This window comes from Pan troglodytes, chromosome 18 (genome assembly GCF_028858775.2).
Source record: "Pan troglodytes isolate AG18354 chromosome 18, NHGRI_mPanTro3-v2.0_pri, whole genome shotgun sequence".
NCBI classification, from domain to species: Eukaryota; Metazoa; Chordata; class Mammalia; order Primates; family Hominidae; genus Pan; species Pan troglodytes.
Genome location: NC_072416.2, coordinates 13189240 through 13205178, shown reverse-complemented (window position 1 = coordinate 13205178; position 15939 = coordinate 13189240). Strand labels below are relative to the sequence as shown.

General features: G+C 46.8%; 1 protein-coding gene across 3 annotated transcripts in view; it reads left to right on the top strand.

Annotated features, from left to right (window-relative positions):
* The window catches only part of EMP2 (epithelial membrane protein 2), a 52166-nt gene that overhangs the window by 18953 nt on the left and 17274 nt on the right, over positions 1 to 15939 (top strand). For 2 of the 3 annotated variants that reach the window (XM_009430279.5, NM_001105239.1), the window contains 1 exon segment: positions 14132 to 14269. In XM_009430279.5, coding sequence (XP_009428554.1) covers positions 14192 to 14269 — 78 coding nt within the window. In that variant the 5' untranslated portion in view covers positions 14132 to 14191. 3 annotated transcript variants of the gene reach the window in all.

Genomic DNA, 15939 nt, shown 5'->3' with positions numbered 1-15939 from the left:
CTTTAGCTCCTTGAAATCTGGCTTCTTTAGTCATTCATTCAACACATATTCACTGAGCACCATCTATAAGGAAGACGTGCTCCAAGTGCTGTGAATACTGTCCTTCAAAAACATGCCAGGCACCTGACACTGTAGCAGGCAGATATGTAATATCCAAGTAAACAACTACAAGGCAACATCAGGCCCTGAGAGATGCTACAGGAAGAAAAATGAAGGGCTTTAGTTCCCTTCCCTAAAACTGTGGTTGCCAATTCGGCCAATGAGCTAATTCTCCCTCCTTGTCCCATTTTTCTAGTCTTTTCTCTCTTGGCTTCTGGGTCCCACCATATGCTCTTGGTTGCCCTCCCACCTCTGTGCCCACTCCTCCGTCTCCTTTCCTGGCCTTCTCTCTTCCATCCTTTCTTCTCCCTTAATGCTTTCTCCCTGAGCAGGATTTCTCATCTACCAGTGGCTTTGTCTGCCACCTGTGTACCCATGACACCAGGATTCCTGGTTCTAGCCCGTTTTCTCCTGAGTGACAGTCCTGACTATATTTCCAACTACCTGAATGCATTTCTACCATGTCACCAATTTCTAAAACCAAATGAACTGTTTCCCTCATCCTTCAAACATGCTACTTCTGCTTCCCGTCCCAGTGCAGACCATGGCACTAGAATCATGTGTCCCGTTCCCCAGCCCATCATCAAGTCCTGTTGCTTCTGCTTCTGGAAGCTCTCTTGGCCCCCTCCCTTCTGTCCACCCTCTGTTCCCAACTCATTTGAGACCCTCATCATTTCTCAACAGGGCTGCTCCAACAGCTTCCCCACATTTGCCTCCTGCTACTCCATCCTTCTGACTGTGGAATGGTTTTCTTCTAGAAGCAGATCATGCCTTCTCTGCTTACAAAGCTTCCCCAGCCGCCTTGGCCTCCAGGATAACATTTGCTCTCCTTTGTGTGGTCTCCAAGGCCCTTAAGCTTCTTGGTCAGTGGAGAACCCTGGTCCATCTTGGGGCCCAGCCCGGCACGTGCTCTCCTAAGTGTGCCACTCTGCACTGTGGGGCATCCCGAACTCCTTGCCTGTGACACCCTCTCCCCACCACTCCGCCCATCCTTAGAGACCCAGCTCAGGTGTTGCTTCTTCCATGAAGCTTCTGATGCTGCTCCCACCCCAACACAGGGCCAATCACACCACAAGTGTCTCCCATCACGTGCCATCACGTCATGTCCGTCCGTTTACACACCCTTGCCCTTTAGGGACCCGGCAGCCCCAGGGCACACAGAGCATGCCTTACTCATGCCCAGTACATAGCAGGTGCTCAATAAATGCTGGGTGAATAACTGCTTCATTTTTAAAGAACGGGCAATGAGACAGTGATCGGAAGCCTGCCACCTGCAAATTGGATGATGTGAACAAACTCCTTAACTTTGATTTCTCACCCACAAAGTGGATCACAGTCCTTGCCTGTCCTTCTGACAGGACTGTCCCCTCACTGACAGGTACTACCCTGCGTGCAGCGGTGGGAAGAGCCGTCAGCCTGGAGGACTCGGGGATGACCTGTGTTCTCTGCTTCCCTTGTCCCCACTGTGCTTTGCAAAGCATGTTCCCAGGATGTGGGACCTGGAGGAATAACTTAGCAGTGGCCAGCATCTGAAGCTATGTGCGTGAGCCTAGGACTTTTGCTAGATCCCTGATCAGCTCTTAAAGTAACAGGACCCCAAAAGGGAAGGGAAATTCAGATTTAAGTGGGCTAGATAATGGTTTCTCTGGTGCCACGCTGCTTGGGTTCAGATGCCAGCTCCAGCTTTTACTAGCTGTGTGACATTGGGGAAGTTGTCTAACCTCTCTGGGCCTTATTTTCTTTACCTGTAAAACAAGGCTGCTGGGCACGGTGGCTCACACCTGTAATCCCAGCACTTTGGGACGCTGAGGCAGGCAGATCACATGAGGTCAGGAGTTCAAGACCAGCCTGGCCAACATGGTGACACTCCGTCTTTACTAAAAATACAAAAACTAGCCAGGCATGGTGGCAGGTGCCTGTAATCCCAGCTACTTGGGAGGTTGAGGCAGGAGAATTGCTTGAACCTGGAAGATGGAGGTTACAGTGAGCTGAGATCGCACCATGGCACTCTAGCCTGGGCAACACAGCGAGACTCTGTCTCAAAAAAATAAAAATAAAGCAAGGCTAATTTAAAAACCTTCATCAGAGTTGGTGAGTAATGAATAAATTAATCCAGGCAAAAGGGCTTGGAACAGTGCCTGGGACACACTAGACAACTAATGTTGGCTATCATTATTGTTGAAATTGTGGTTGTTATTATTCCAAGAGATTGGAAGACCCAGGGCTGCACAGACAGAATGATCCTCAGTGGCTTCTGTCCTGGGGCACTGCCAAATTCCAGTGTCCCGCCTGTTGCCATTTCCGGAGAGAGCCAAATGCTGACTTTGTGCCCAGAGCTCCAGCCACAGTGAGCATGGAGCTGGGCGGCCCAGGGTAAATGGACTTCCTCCTTCCCCATGGCATCTCAGACGCCTGAATACTCCTGGCTGGCTGGTGTCCAGATACTAGGGCAGGAGGCTGGGCTGACCTCTGCCTTCCTGAAAACAGAGGCCAAAGCCACCGTCCCCTCGGAGTGCTCTGGGCAGTGGGAGGGGCCTGGGTTCTGGCCAGCCTGAGGTTGAACCACCAGCCCCGGAGCAGGCCTGGGAGTCCTTGCAGGGTGGCCTGGGTGACTGCTCACCAGCCCGGCCCTCCCCAGGGTTCTGGGCCAGAGCCTCCCTGGCCGTTGGAGCGGGAGCTGTGGGTGGAACACTTCTGAATTGGGAGATTGCCTCGGACCTCCAGACGCCAAACATCTCAGGTCCGTATTGAAAGGTTCCACACCTCGGGATTGTCCTCTTGCCTACAGTTCCGGGAAAAGGCTCCAACTCAGACTGGGAATCGGCTGTGGTTTAAATAGTAGGAAGAACTCCCGAGGGTGGGAATGGAGTTGGGCGGACGGAGCGGTCATCTTAACAGCACGTTCTCCCTCCGCGGGAAGCCAGCTGGGCTCTCTGACTCTTGTTCCCTGGCACGTAAGGGAGCATGTGCCAAAGTGACTTCCTTTGGCAACAGCAAGCAGGGGATGGGGCTCACGGGTGGAGATTCGTGGTTATTATGAAGAAGAGGACAGCAGTGGACCCTTACCCTGTCCGTGGGCAGATCCCACAGACTTTTGTTTATCCATGAGAACCTCATGGTGACTTTCCACGAGCAACAGCAAACCAAATGTTGCTTCTGGAAGAGGGAGGGCCAGTGAGCCTCCAGAAGGTTGTTTGTGTTTCTCAACACCCAGAGCTAGACGTGCGACACACACATACACACGCGTGCGCGCGCACAGACACACACACACACACACACTTTAAGCAAACATTGGACTAAGGCATAGCTGGACGGCACCTCTACTTAGGAAACAGCGAGGAGATGTCAATTCTCTTTGTTATCTGGGGTCAGGATGGACATTTCTGGGAGCACTATCCTTCTTCCTGTCAAACTGTAGAACTTGAAACTCCAGCTGGGCACCTTGGCTCATGCCTGTGATCCCAGCACTTTGGGAGGCCAAGGTGGGAGGATGGCTTGAGGCCAGGAGTTTGAGACCAGCCTGGGCAACACAGCAAGACTCCATTTCTACAAAAAATAAAATTAGGCGGGCATGGTGGTGCACAGCTGTAGTCCCAGCTACTGGGGAGGCTGAGGCAGGAGGATCGCTTGAGCCCAAGAGTTCGAGGTTGCCGTAAGCAATGTTTGAGCCACTGCACTCCGGCCTGGGCAACAGAGAGAGATCCTGTTTAAAAAAAAAAAACAAAACTTGAAACTCACTGAGCCACAAATGTTCCACTTTGTGTGCAGAATTTCCATAACGCCACCCACAGTTCCCAGTGTCTCACCCCTTTCTCCTCCCTCTTGTTCCTCCTCCACAGCCCCACTCTCTCCAGTTCTGATGCCCGGAGGTTTCTTGTTGCTGCTTGAAAAACCCATTTGCTGTTCTTCTACCCTGGTTATGGGTTCTTTTTCCCTTAAAAAGAAACTTATGTCTGAAGTTGTAATTTCCTGTGTTTTATATTATTTTATGTGATTATTTTTATGGGTATTTCACAGAATGGGGAGTATTCAGGCCTTGAATCTGAAGACAGCTCACCATGGTACCTACAATGCATCGAGTCAAGGTTGAGGCATCCAGGCCATTTAGTGTACACAGTGAGATCCACCTCACCGAGTTTCTGGATACTCAGAAAAAGTGATTCATTTAGAAGTTAATTTTGAAAAGAGAATTGAACCCATTCTACCACATGTGCTTAGTTCCTTTTAGATATCAAGGAAAAACTTTATCCATAATCCAAACCAGTCTCAAAGTTAGATCAAAAAAGACAGCAAGCGCTTCAGCTTGGCCGGTGAGCTAACAGGATGAAAAATGCAGCCAACCCTATGCAGCCTAAAGCATAGGGTTTTTTTGTTTGTTTTCTGGGTTTTTTTTTTTGAGATGGAGTCTCACTCTGTCACCCAGGCTGGAGTGCAGTGGTGGGATCTCGGCTCAATGCAACCTCCACCTCCTGGGTTCAGGCGATTCTCATGCCTCAGCCTCCCAAGTAGCTGGGACGATAGGCATCTGCCACCGTGCCTGGATAATATTTGTATTTTTAGTAGAGACAGCGTTTTGCCATGTTGGCCAGGCTGGTCTCGAACTTCTGGCCTCAAGCGATCTGCCCGCCTCAGCCTCCCAAAGTGCTGGGATTATAGCCATGAGCCACTGAACCCAGCCTAAAGCACGATTAGCCCAGTCATCCCTCAACGTTAGCGAATGGGCCAGCGCAGAGAGAGGTTACCTTCACAGATTCCCCCTGCCTGGTACAAAGCTCAGTGGACACAAAGATGATTTGATACTGCCTTGTGCCCTCTCTGCTGATCTTAATTAGGCTGCTGCGTGGTTTTCACCAGGCCCTAAGCATGTGAGAGGAAAGAGAGTCTTAGAAAAATGCCCTGTATTTGGAACTGGAAAACTAGTGAGTTCCAGTCCTGTGAATTTTGGCAAATCACCCAGAGCCATTAGGACTCTTGGTTTCTCATCTGTAAAATGGGGATAATGATACCTTGCTCTGCCAGCATCATAAGATTGACATGAAAATCCTGTGCAGGATGTGCTGTGTAAGCTGAAGCTTGACCTTTAGTCATGAGGAGTCTCGTTTTCATGTGGCATGACCCCTGTGGGCACCCCTTCCCCAGGGATCTGCCTTATTGCCTACTTATCTTGGGGTTATGTTGAACCCCTGTATCCTGCCCACAGTTAGAAGTGAATTTGCTATCTTCCCTGAAAAGTGCCACACATGGATTGCTTGTCCTACTTGTCCTGTGACAGCAGCAGTTGCTGAGGCTGCACCTGGCAGGCAGCAGGGAAAGGCAGAGTCAGGAGAGAGACTGGCTGGAGAATGTGCACTGCAAAGAATCAGGCCAACCACAGGCTTGTAACCAAAACCATACATTTGTTGCATTTGGGGTTCTGCAACAGAAGACTTGAAATGATTTTTAAAAAAATTGGAAGGAACTGAAGCAATATGGAAAATAGATGGAACCACAGACAAGAAGGAAGGAAAGATGGAAGGAAGAAAAGAAGGAAGGAAACTGGAAATACTAGGGGAAAAGGAGTTTTTCAAGGAAAAGTGCAATCATAGTACACTATTTGGCTCTGTAGAGTACAATATTTATATAGCAATCATGTAAATGACAATTATTGATCTAAATGTAGACTGTATTGAGATGATGGAAGGAAGGAGATGGGGTGCAAATGATGGTGAAAAAGAGACATTTTTCCCTAAGCAGGAAGTTAATAATGAAGTTAACCAAGAAATAGAAGTGCATGAGTATTGTTTGGAAATATGGAGACGGGAAGTAGAGTAGAAACAGCTGAAAAGATTAAAAGTGATTGCTTTGGTGAGGTGTCGTGGCTCATGCCTGTAATCTCAGCACTTTGGGAGGCCGAGGCAGGTGGATCACCTGAGATTGGGAGTTCAAGACCAGCCTGACTAACATGGAGAAACCCCATCTCTACTAAAAATACAGAATTAGCCAGGCGTGGTGGCGCATGCCTGTAATCCCAGCTACTTGGGAGGCTGAGGCATGAGAATTGCTTGGACTCAGGAGGCAGAGGTTGTGGTGAGCTGAGATCGCTCCATTGTACTCCAGCCTGGGAAAAAAAACAAAACTGCATCTCAAAAAAAAAAAAAAAAAAAAAGTGACTGCTTCCAGGTTGTAGGACAGGGGTATGACAGAAGACTGTTTTTCACCATATGCCTTTTGGTTCTGTTATCTTCTTTTAAAAATCATCATTTTATGTAGATCAAAACATTTTTTAAAAGAGAAGTTCTGCAAATCATAGGACTTTGATTTCTACACAGAAACTTGAACACTTCATCTAGTGCAGTCTCCTACCTTCAGGTGGGTAAGCGCCCAAACTCAGGTGGCCTTTTAGAATGTTCTGCTTGGCCCCTAAAGAAATTGAAGAAGGAAAAAAGCAGTTTGTATTCCACAGAGAAAGTTATGCTTCAAAGTGGCAGAGGCTTTTGGGGAACATCACTGACTCTTGAAAGATTGTCTTGGGCATTCTGAGGAGTCTCCCACTGAGATAGGGTGATTGGAGTAGTAGCCAGGAGACCCTGGTCTAGTCCTGACCTTGTTCCTGCTTTGCTGTGAGATGGAGCAAGTCTTGGCCTTCCTTCGTTTCTGTTAATACCTCTGGACAATAGGGCTTTGAGTTTTCCAAGGGCCTTTACAGCTCTACATTTCTAGAACTGGACAATGATAGCAAATAGCTGTCAGAGGGGGAGAGACAATAAACAACTGAACGAATAAGATGCTTTCAGACCATGCAATCCTCCAAAGAAAATAAACTAGGGGGATGGGCTAGATTATGCTGGAGGGGGCGTGGTTACTTTACACGGTATGCTCAGGGGTGCTTTTCTGGGGAGATGATGTTTGAATTAAGACCTAGACAATGCCAGAGAGCCAGCTGAGGGTGAAACGGAGAGACCGCTCCAGGGAACCGTGTTCAGGGGAACTGAGACAAGACTAGTTCCCCTAAAGCAGCAGAGCACTGAAGCCTGCAGGCACAAGGGCAGGTATAGGGGTTGGGGTGTGGTGGGGGAAGGAGATGGATCTGTATTTACTGTTACATTTTTCGAAGGGAAAATAACTTTTTGTGAATGGCAAGGATTAATTCTGATGCCACCTTGGGCTTGGTGGACCAGCCTTCATCCAACACACAGCCCTGGGAACTGTTTGTTTGTTCTTTCGTGTCATCAGAGAGGGCAGGATGCAACATGGGTGTATGTAGTGGCAAGGAGACAGCACCACTTGGAAAAGCCCTGGGGAAGCTGGTCTCTAGGGACCAGAATTATATTTCTTCGGGGCAACTTATGTCAGGAGCCAAAGACATAACATCAAGGCTTCTCCACCCACTCACATAAATGCTTAAGAGTTGATCCAGTGCTTGGTCGGGCATGGTGGCTCACACCTGTAATCCTAGTGCTCTGGGAGGCCAAGGCTGGTGGATCACCTGGGGTTAGGACGTCGAGACGAGCCTGGCCAACATAGTGAAACCCTGTCTTTACTAAAAATACAAAAATTAGCTGGGCATGGTGGCGCATGCCTGTAATCCCAGCTACTCAGGAGGCTGAGGCAGGAGAATCGCTTGAACTCGGGAGGTGGAGGTTGCAGTGAGCCGATATCACGTCACTGCACTCCAGCCTGGGTGACAGAGCGAGACTCCGTCTCAAAAAAAAAAAAAAAAAAAGAAAGAAAGAAAGAAAGAAAAAAAAGGTTTTGATACTGTCTGAAGATCAGGGCTGACACAGTATGAACAGTGTCCAGTATACATGGCAGTAAATTAAATTGTTTAAATCACAAGTAAAATAAATGCACATACTCTTTGATTCAACGCCTTCACTATTAGGAATCTATCTTTAAATGTATCAATGCAATGTGTGCAAAGAAATAAGTGGAAGGTTGCTCGTTGGCAGTGCCGTATGGAGCCGCAGAAAGTCTGGAAGCGACCTAAATGGCTACCAATAGGGAACCAGTTAAGTAAATTGTGGTGTAGCCGCACAACAAAACACCAGGCAGCCATTCAAGGAATGAGGTGGATTCGTAGGCACAGGGAAAGAATGTTCTCTGAGGGATATTATTAGAAAAGCTAGGTTGGAGGATGGGGCTTAGACTTGTGGCCAAAGGAGCTTGCTGGAGCTCCCAGCTCCACGCTCTTGTGCCCTACTAGCCTTCGGCCCCTCCAGCCAAAGAAAGTTGACTGGGGCTTGGTGGGAGCAGCCATGCCCAGGAGAAGGTGCCGGGAAGGGCAAAGCACTGCACCGGGGCCTGAATAAATGCACTCCACCAATCCAGAAAGCGGACAGTGGCGTTTCCTCCAATCAGGTGTGAAGAGATGAGTGAGGGGCGGGACGAGGCAGAGAGTGTTACTCTGGTACGGCTACCGCCACACGGAAACGTGGAGTGAAGAATAAGTGTTCTCGCAATAAATATCTCTGGAAGGAGGCAGAGGAAACTGAGAAGCGTGGTTGCCTCTAAGAGGGCAGTGGCTGACTGGCGTCGGGAATAGTGGCGCAGAAGGGAGACTTATTTTGGTATAGAGATGCAGGAGTAAAGGGTTATTTTTATTCCCTCTTAAACATTCGGGGGATTTCCGCTACTTGTGAATAACTTCCTCCAAAGCCTCGGGTGAAGTCACCAGCAATGTCCTGGGTTCACAAGTCCTAAAATTGAGCTACCCCATTTTGGTTTTTACTGGAGATCTGAATTCCAGATGTCATAGGAGACCTTTACTTCTCTGTTATTTTTCGGAGTGCCTAATGGTTGAAACCAACCTCTAACTGCCATTTCCCTTACACTGTACTAGAAACCTTACTTGACTTCTCGTGAAAACGTATCCCTTTCTCTGTAGAAGCTTGTTCCTGATGTCTGAAATGTCCAACTGAAACCATTCCCAGAGCTTAAAGCAGTACTTCCCAGACATCAGCATTTGACAACCACCCTGAGGATTTCTACTGACACTGAGGACCACCTGTCCTTTACTTACATAACATTTTCCCTAAATTGTTCACTTTTAAAGCTTCAATAACTTGGCTTTAAAATACTTTATATCACTACTATACGTGGTGTTTCTTCCTTATAAAAAGAAAGAACGTTAAAAATGAATACAATAAACTCAGAATGATGTTATTAAATTCTAGCTACAAATACATTTTAACCAAAGATCTGCTTTCTCTTTTTGTCAAAAAGAAATTAGCAAGTATTGGAGACTGACTAGCACCAAACTGGGTCTTTTCCTTGGTGAACTCAGTAGGATTGGAATGGGAACTTTTTCACCATGTGGTTCAATGTTGCTTAATGCCCTATCAATGCACTGTCCAAAATCATGCCTTATAACATTTTAATTCCATCCTTTGGGAAAGAATGGGTTAAAACCTTTTTTCTTTTTAATTATTATTTTCTAGAAAGTTTTAGTTACATGTCCATATGCATTTGTGTCATCCTAGCTGGAGAACATATGAAGCTATTATCGCCCTGGAGTTAATGGCCCTGGTGAAGTTGGCATTTGGGCATTCCTGCTGATGTTAAAGTAACAGGGCATTCAGCGTGGTACATGAGCCCTTTTCCCCCCCAGGGTCAGAAATGCATCTATTAAAAAAAAAAAAGGAATGCATCATTTTGGAGGCAGCAGCATATGATGGCAGCTAAGAATGACGCAGGCCTAAACAAAGGGGAATTTGTCTTTTTTGAAAGAATTAGAAGAATCTCTAAGCTGGTTCATTGGGTCCTTCTAATTGGTGATGCACAGAATCACAGCCAGGACCTCTCAGACTGAGTTCTGCAGCCATACAGCTCCTGGCTCATTGTTAGTGCGTCCTGGGTCTCAAGGAGTGGACCCTGTACGAGCCCATGAGCCTTGATCCATTCCGTGGGGGGATAATGGGGATGAGAATGAGCGTAGTTGGAGAGGAGAGCTGGCAGTGAAAAGGTGGAGGGTTTGTGCAGTCAGTGCATGTCCACTAGAGGAGGGGGAATAGTTGGTACCAGAAAAAGGCCTTTTAAAATGATCCTATTTTGCGCTGGGGATGGTTGCTCACATCTGTAACCCCAGCACTTCGGGAGACCAAGGCAGGCAGATCACATGAGGTCAAGGGTTTGAGACCAGCCTGGCCAACACAGTGAAACTCTGTCTCTACTAAAAATGCAAAAATTAGCCAGGCGTAGTAGCACGTGCCTGTAGTCCCAGCTACTGGGGAGGCTGAGGCAGGAGAATCGCTTGAACCCGGGAGGCAGAGGTTGCAGTGAGCCGAGATTGTGCCACTGCACTCCAGCCTGGGCAGCAGAGCAAGACTCTGTCTCAAAAACAAACAAACGAAAATCCTATTTCAGAAATATCAGTGAATGCTTAAACTCTGAGTGAAAGTTTCTTGAGAGAGGATCTTTACATTATCTCAAAATACCTTCCCACACATGCCACATCATGGATGGACCTTTGAAACACTGTGCTAAATGAAAGAAGACAGACACAAAAGGCCACACTATTGTATGAGTCCAACGATATGAAATATCTAAAATAGACAAATCCATAGAAACAGAAAGTATATTATTTGTTGCTGGGGGTTAGGGGGAAGGGAGAATAGGGAATAACTGCTTAGTGAGTACACAATTTACTTTGGGGGTGATGAAACGTTCTAGAACTGGATAGTGGTGATGGATATACAATATTGGGAATGTAATGTGTCTCATTTACACTAATAGTAAATTTTATGTGTATTTTATCAAATATCACTTCTACAATTTTTTTTTTTTTTTTTTTTGAGATGGAATCTCTCTCTGTCACCCAGGCTGGAGTGCAGTGGCGCGTTCTTGGCTCAATGCAACCTCTGCCTTCTGGGTTCAAGTGATTCTCCTGCCTCAGCCTCCTGAGTACCTGGAATTACAGGTGCCCACCACCACACCCGGCTAATTTTTGTGTTTTTAGTAGAGACAGGGTTTCACTATGTTGGCCAGGCTGGTCTCGAACTCCAGACCTCAGGTGATCCACCCACCTCGGCCTCCCAAAGTGCCGGGATTACAAGCATGAGGCACCATGCCCAGCCTTACAAAGTATTTTTTAATGACAAAGGGGAAATGTACAGTGAAAGAATCTGGCAGAACACAACCCAGTGATCAAAGTTAGCATCACCAATGATGGGACAAACTGGCATACTGCACCTCCTGGTGGGATCCATTGAGGACACATGGCTCATATGCCATTCCTGCTTAAAAAATATAATCTGGATCGAATCATCAGGAAACATCGAACACAAATTTGAGGGACATTCTACAAAATAAGTGGTCAATATTCTTAAATAATATCAATGTTATGAAAAACAAAGACAGACCTGAGGAAGTATTCCAGATTAAAGGGGACTAAAGAGACCTGAAACTAAAATGCAGTGTATCAGCTTGGATTGGATCCTGGGGCAGGAAAAAGAAAGCCATGTAGAACATTATTGGGATAATTGGGGAAATTTGACTATGGACTGTAGATATGATAGTTATATTGTATCACGTTAAATTTCTCCATTGTGATCATCATAGTGTGGTTATGTAAGAAAATGCGCAACCAGGTGCGGTGGCGCATGCCTGTAATCCCAGCACTTTGGGAGGCCGAGGCAGGCGGATCACCTGAGGTCAGGAGTTCGAGACCAGCCTGGCCAACATAGTGAAACCCTGTCTGTACTAAAAATACAAAAATTAGCTGGGCGTGGTGACATGTGCCTGTAGTCCCAGCTACTCAGAAGGCTGAGGCAGGAGAATCACTTGAACCTGGGAGGCAGAGGATGCAGTGAGCTGAGATCGCACCACTGTACTCCAGCCTGGGCAACAGAGTGAGACTCTGTCTCAAAAAAAAAAAAAAAAGAAAAGAAAAGAAAAGAAAGAAAATGTCCTTGGTTTTTCAGAAATACACACTAAAGCACTTAGTTGTATGGTTTAGGCAACTTACTCTCAAGTGGTTCAGAAAGAGAGAGAGAGAGTGTGTGTGTGTGTGTGTGTGTGTGTGCGCGCGTGCATTAATCCATTTAAAACTGGGGCTACAATTTCATCCCAGTGAACAGAAGGTCTGATTTGCACTGTACTTCAAAACATGAAACTACAAATTAATTTTCCAAAAAAATGTAGTAACTATCTCGTCACAAATTGTTGGAATAAAAGAAGAATGAACCAAGTGTTGATATTAGGAGGCTGCATCTTCCAACCAGATCATTTGATGTGACATCTTCCTTTGACATTTGAGTTTTGTTGACCAAGATGATGGTTATAAAATACTCAAAGATTTTATCAATTTTTCCCAGTGTGACTTTTAATTGTTTGATAGTTAAAGCATTCTTTTGAATGCTTTTTCCTCGTTTATTGGGAACTTCTCCAGCTCAGACAAGTCCTCATGTATTCATGCCCTCAGTGGCTTTTCATCTGATCTCCCATGACATTTTTATCAACTTTGGACAACTGTAGTTCTGTTGTAAGACTTCCAATTTTACTTTGCAATTGCTTCCTCTTGTATGTCACTCAAACTGTCCTGCCAAAGTAAAGCATTACCCTGAAATCTCAGTGGTTTAACATCCAGAGGTTTATTAATTCCCCAATCATAATATCTGTCCAAGGTGTGAGGCTTCAACCTACTATGGCTGCACCATCCCCAGCTACCTCCTTAGGGAGAGGGAGCATGGAGAACTCATACCTGCTGTCTTCTGCATCAGCCCGGAAATGGCCATGTCATGCAGTTCTGGCCCATTGGTTTGAATTAGTCACAAGTACCTGCTGCCCTCTTCAACAGCCTGGAAATGGCCATGTCATGAAGTTCTGGCCTATTAGTAATGAGTTCCCCATCTAGCTGCAAGGGAGTCCAGGAAATATAGTCTTCCTGTGTGATCAGAGAGGGGAAAATGAAATGGCAGCTGTCTGCCACTTGTTGTATTTTTTTGGGGTCCAGTGTTGTTCAAATGGGAATATATATTAAGAAGAATGGTGTCTGAGTGGGTATTTATTTTATTTTATTTTATTTTTATTTTTATTTCTTTGAGATGTGGTCTTGGTGTGTCACCCAGGCTAGTGTGCAGTGATGAGATCATGGTTTATTGCAGCCTCCACCTCCTGGGCTCAAGCAATCCTTCTGTCTTAGTTTACCAAGTAGGTGGGACCACAGGCACCTGCCATAACACTAGGCTAGTTTTCCAAATGTTTTGTAGAGATGGAGTTTTGCTCTGTTGCCCAAGCTGGTCTCAAACTCCTGGGCTTAATTAACATCCTCTTGCCTTGGCCTCCCAAAGTGGTGAGATTACAGGCGTGAGCCACCATGCCCAGCTGGGGATTAATTTTATAAATGGTCAGATCGTTAGGAAATATTTCTGTATTGTGATCACTTTTGCTTTGTTATGAAGTAGGGGCTCTGATCAGGAATCCTCAGAAAATGAGCTTCTGAGCATGGGGAATCAGGAACAGCATCTTAGCACACACAGAGCCACTCCTTCCTGCCCAAGAGGCGTGATGCTTTTCTCAATTAGGGATTCTAATGGGTCCTCACCCTCCTCCTCCACAAGGAATATTTGGCGTCTGGATGCAACAGCAGACAGCCCCTCTCATGCCAGACTTTTGTCCAGTAAAGTCTCCAGGCGAGTAAAGATGGGGAGCACTGTTTTTGCTTTTCTAAGACCCCATGAAATGTTGCCTTTTCTTTTTAACAGACAGAGCCTTGCTTTGTTGCCCAGGCTGGAGTGCAGTGGCGCAATTATGGCTCACTGCGTCCTCAACCTCCCAGTCTCAAGCGATCTTCCTGCCTCAGCCTCCTAAGTAGCTGGGACTGCAGGTATGATGACCACGCCCAGCTAATTTTCTTTTATTGTTTTTATAGACAGTGTCTTACTATGTTGCCCGGGCTGGTCTCAATCTCCTGGGCTCAAATGATCTTCCTGCCTTCTCCCAAAGTTCCAGGATTATAGGCATGAGCCACCACGCCCAGCTAAAAGGTGTTTATTTTTTATTGTAATTTTGTTTTGTCATTGACAGATTTTGAATTTCTCTTTCTTACCCTCTTCAGCACATCCCGCTCTGGGCTTTAAACGTGACCCCTCACCTCGACTCGCCCTGCCCTGTGAAAATGTTGGTGCTTCTTGCTTTCATCATCGCCTTCCACATCACCTCTGCAGCCTTGCTGTTCATTGCCACCATCGACAATGTAAGTTTCCTTTCCTGCCACTCACACAGAAACCTGGGTCCTGGAGTCAATAGAAGTGGGTTGTATTGGTCTGTTCTCATGCTGCTGATAAAGGCATACCAGAGACTAGGTAATTTATAAGGAAAATGAGGTCTAATGGACTCACAATTCCACATGTCTGGGAGGCCTCTGCAGAAGGCAAAGGAGGAGCAAAGCCACATCTTACATGGCGGCAGGCAAGAGAGCGTGTGCAGGGGAACTGCCCTTTATAAAACCGTCAGATCTCGTGAGACTTATACACTACCACAAGAACAGTACGGGATAAACTTGCCCCCATGATTCAGTTACCTCCCACCGGGTCCCTCCCACGACATGTGGGAATTATGGGAATACAATTCGAGATTTGGGTGGGGACACAGCCAAACCATATCACAGGTTGAGAACCCTGCCAAAGTTCTCAACGTTGAACCTGCCAAGGTTCAACCACGATTCGGGGTTGTCCTCCCTGCGAAGGCACACCCATCTTCTGACCCAAGGGCTGAGGACTCTTGGCCTAAATGTGAAGGTTCAGGCCGTCCCATGTTCAGGTTTTGGTAGCAGGTCCTGGCAGGCAGGGACGTTTGTCCTCCCATCCATGATTCTTTCATAGAGCCTGGCTCTAGGAAGCCCTTTGAGGATGTTGTGTGACTTCAGCTTTCCTCTAGATCAGAGTTCTCGACCTTGCCACTATTGTCATTTTGGGCTGGATAATCCTTTGTTGTGGGGGCCTCCCTGTGCATTGTAGGAAGTTCAGCAACGTGTCTGGCCTTATCTGCTAGATGCAGTAGCACCCCCACCCCTGGTTATGACAATCCAAAATATCTTCAGACATTGTCAAATGTCCCATGGAGAACAAAATCACCCTCTGTTGAGGACCACTGCTCTAGATCTTCCATGTGACCCATCCCAGGTGACCTCCGCCCCCAACCCCTGACACCTCCTTATCAACCAGGGTCCCTTGTTGCTAGCCCACCCGGCCATGTCCTCCCCAGCAGAGCTCATGCATGGAACTTTGCAGACTCTACCTATGCCCCTATGAAAAATTTAATGTTTCCCTTTAGTATCCAGCTTGCAGCCATATGGCAGGAATGTATTGGATAAATAACCTCTTGGCATAGATTAATATCCCTCCAAACAGGGAGTGACATCAGGGAAGCTTCTTAACAGCCTATACACTGTTCCAAAGGCCTGGCTTCCATCCTGCTCATTTTAGACTGCAGAGATAATTAAAGGGCAGAAACATTGCTCAGAAAGCCAAAAAGTACACCATACGAGTGGCCACCAACTCTGCCTACATATACGGCTCCCGTTGATGGATCATCATGACAATAATAACATAAACTATAATGCCTGTCACTTAGCGATTACTGTGGCCCTTTTATGCGTGTCATCTCATGTGATCCCCACCCCAGCTGTACCAGGTAGGGCACCGACATCTCCTTGCACCGGGTTACAGGTGAAGGAACTGAGCCTCAGCGCCATTCGGGCACTTGGCAGAGTTTACAGTGCAGTAAGCAGCAGAGCCAGGATTTGAGCCATTCCAGAGGCTCCTGGTCCTAGAGCCTGTCAGGGGAGATGAGCACAATAATCGCATTTGGGTTCTGGAGCTTCTTGCTGAGCTGCTGTGAGTGGCCTGGGCAGGGACCACATTG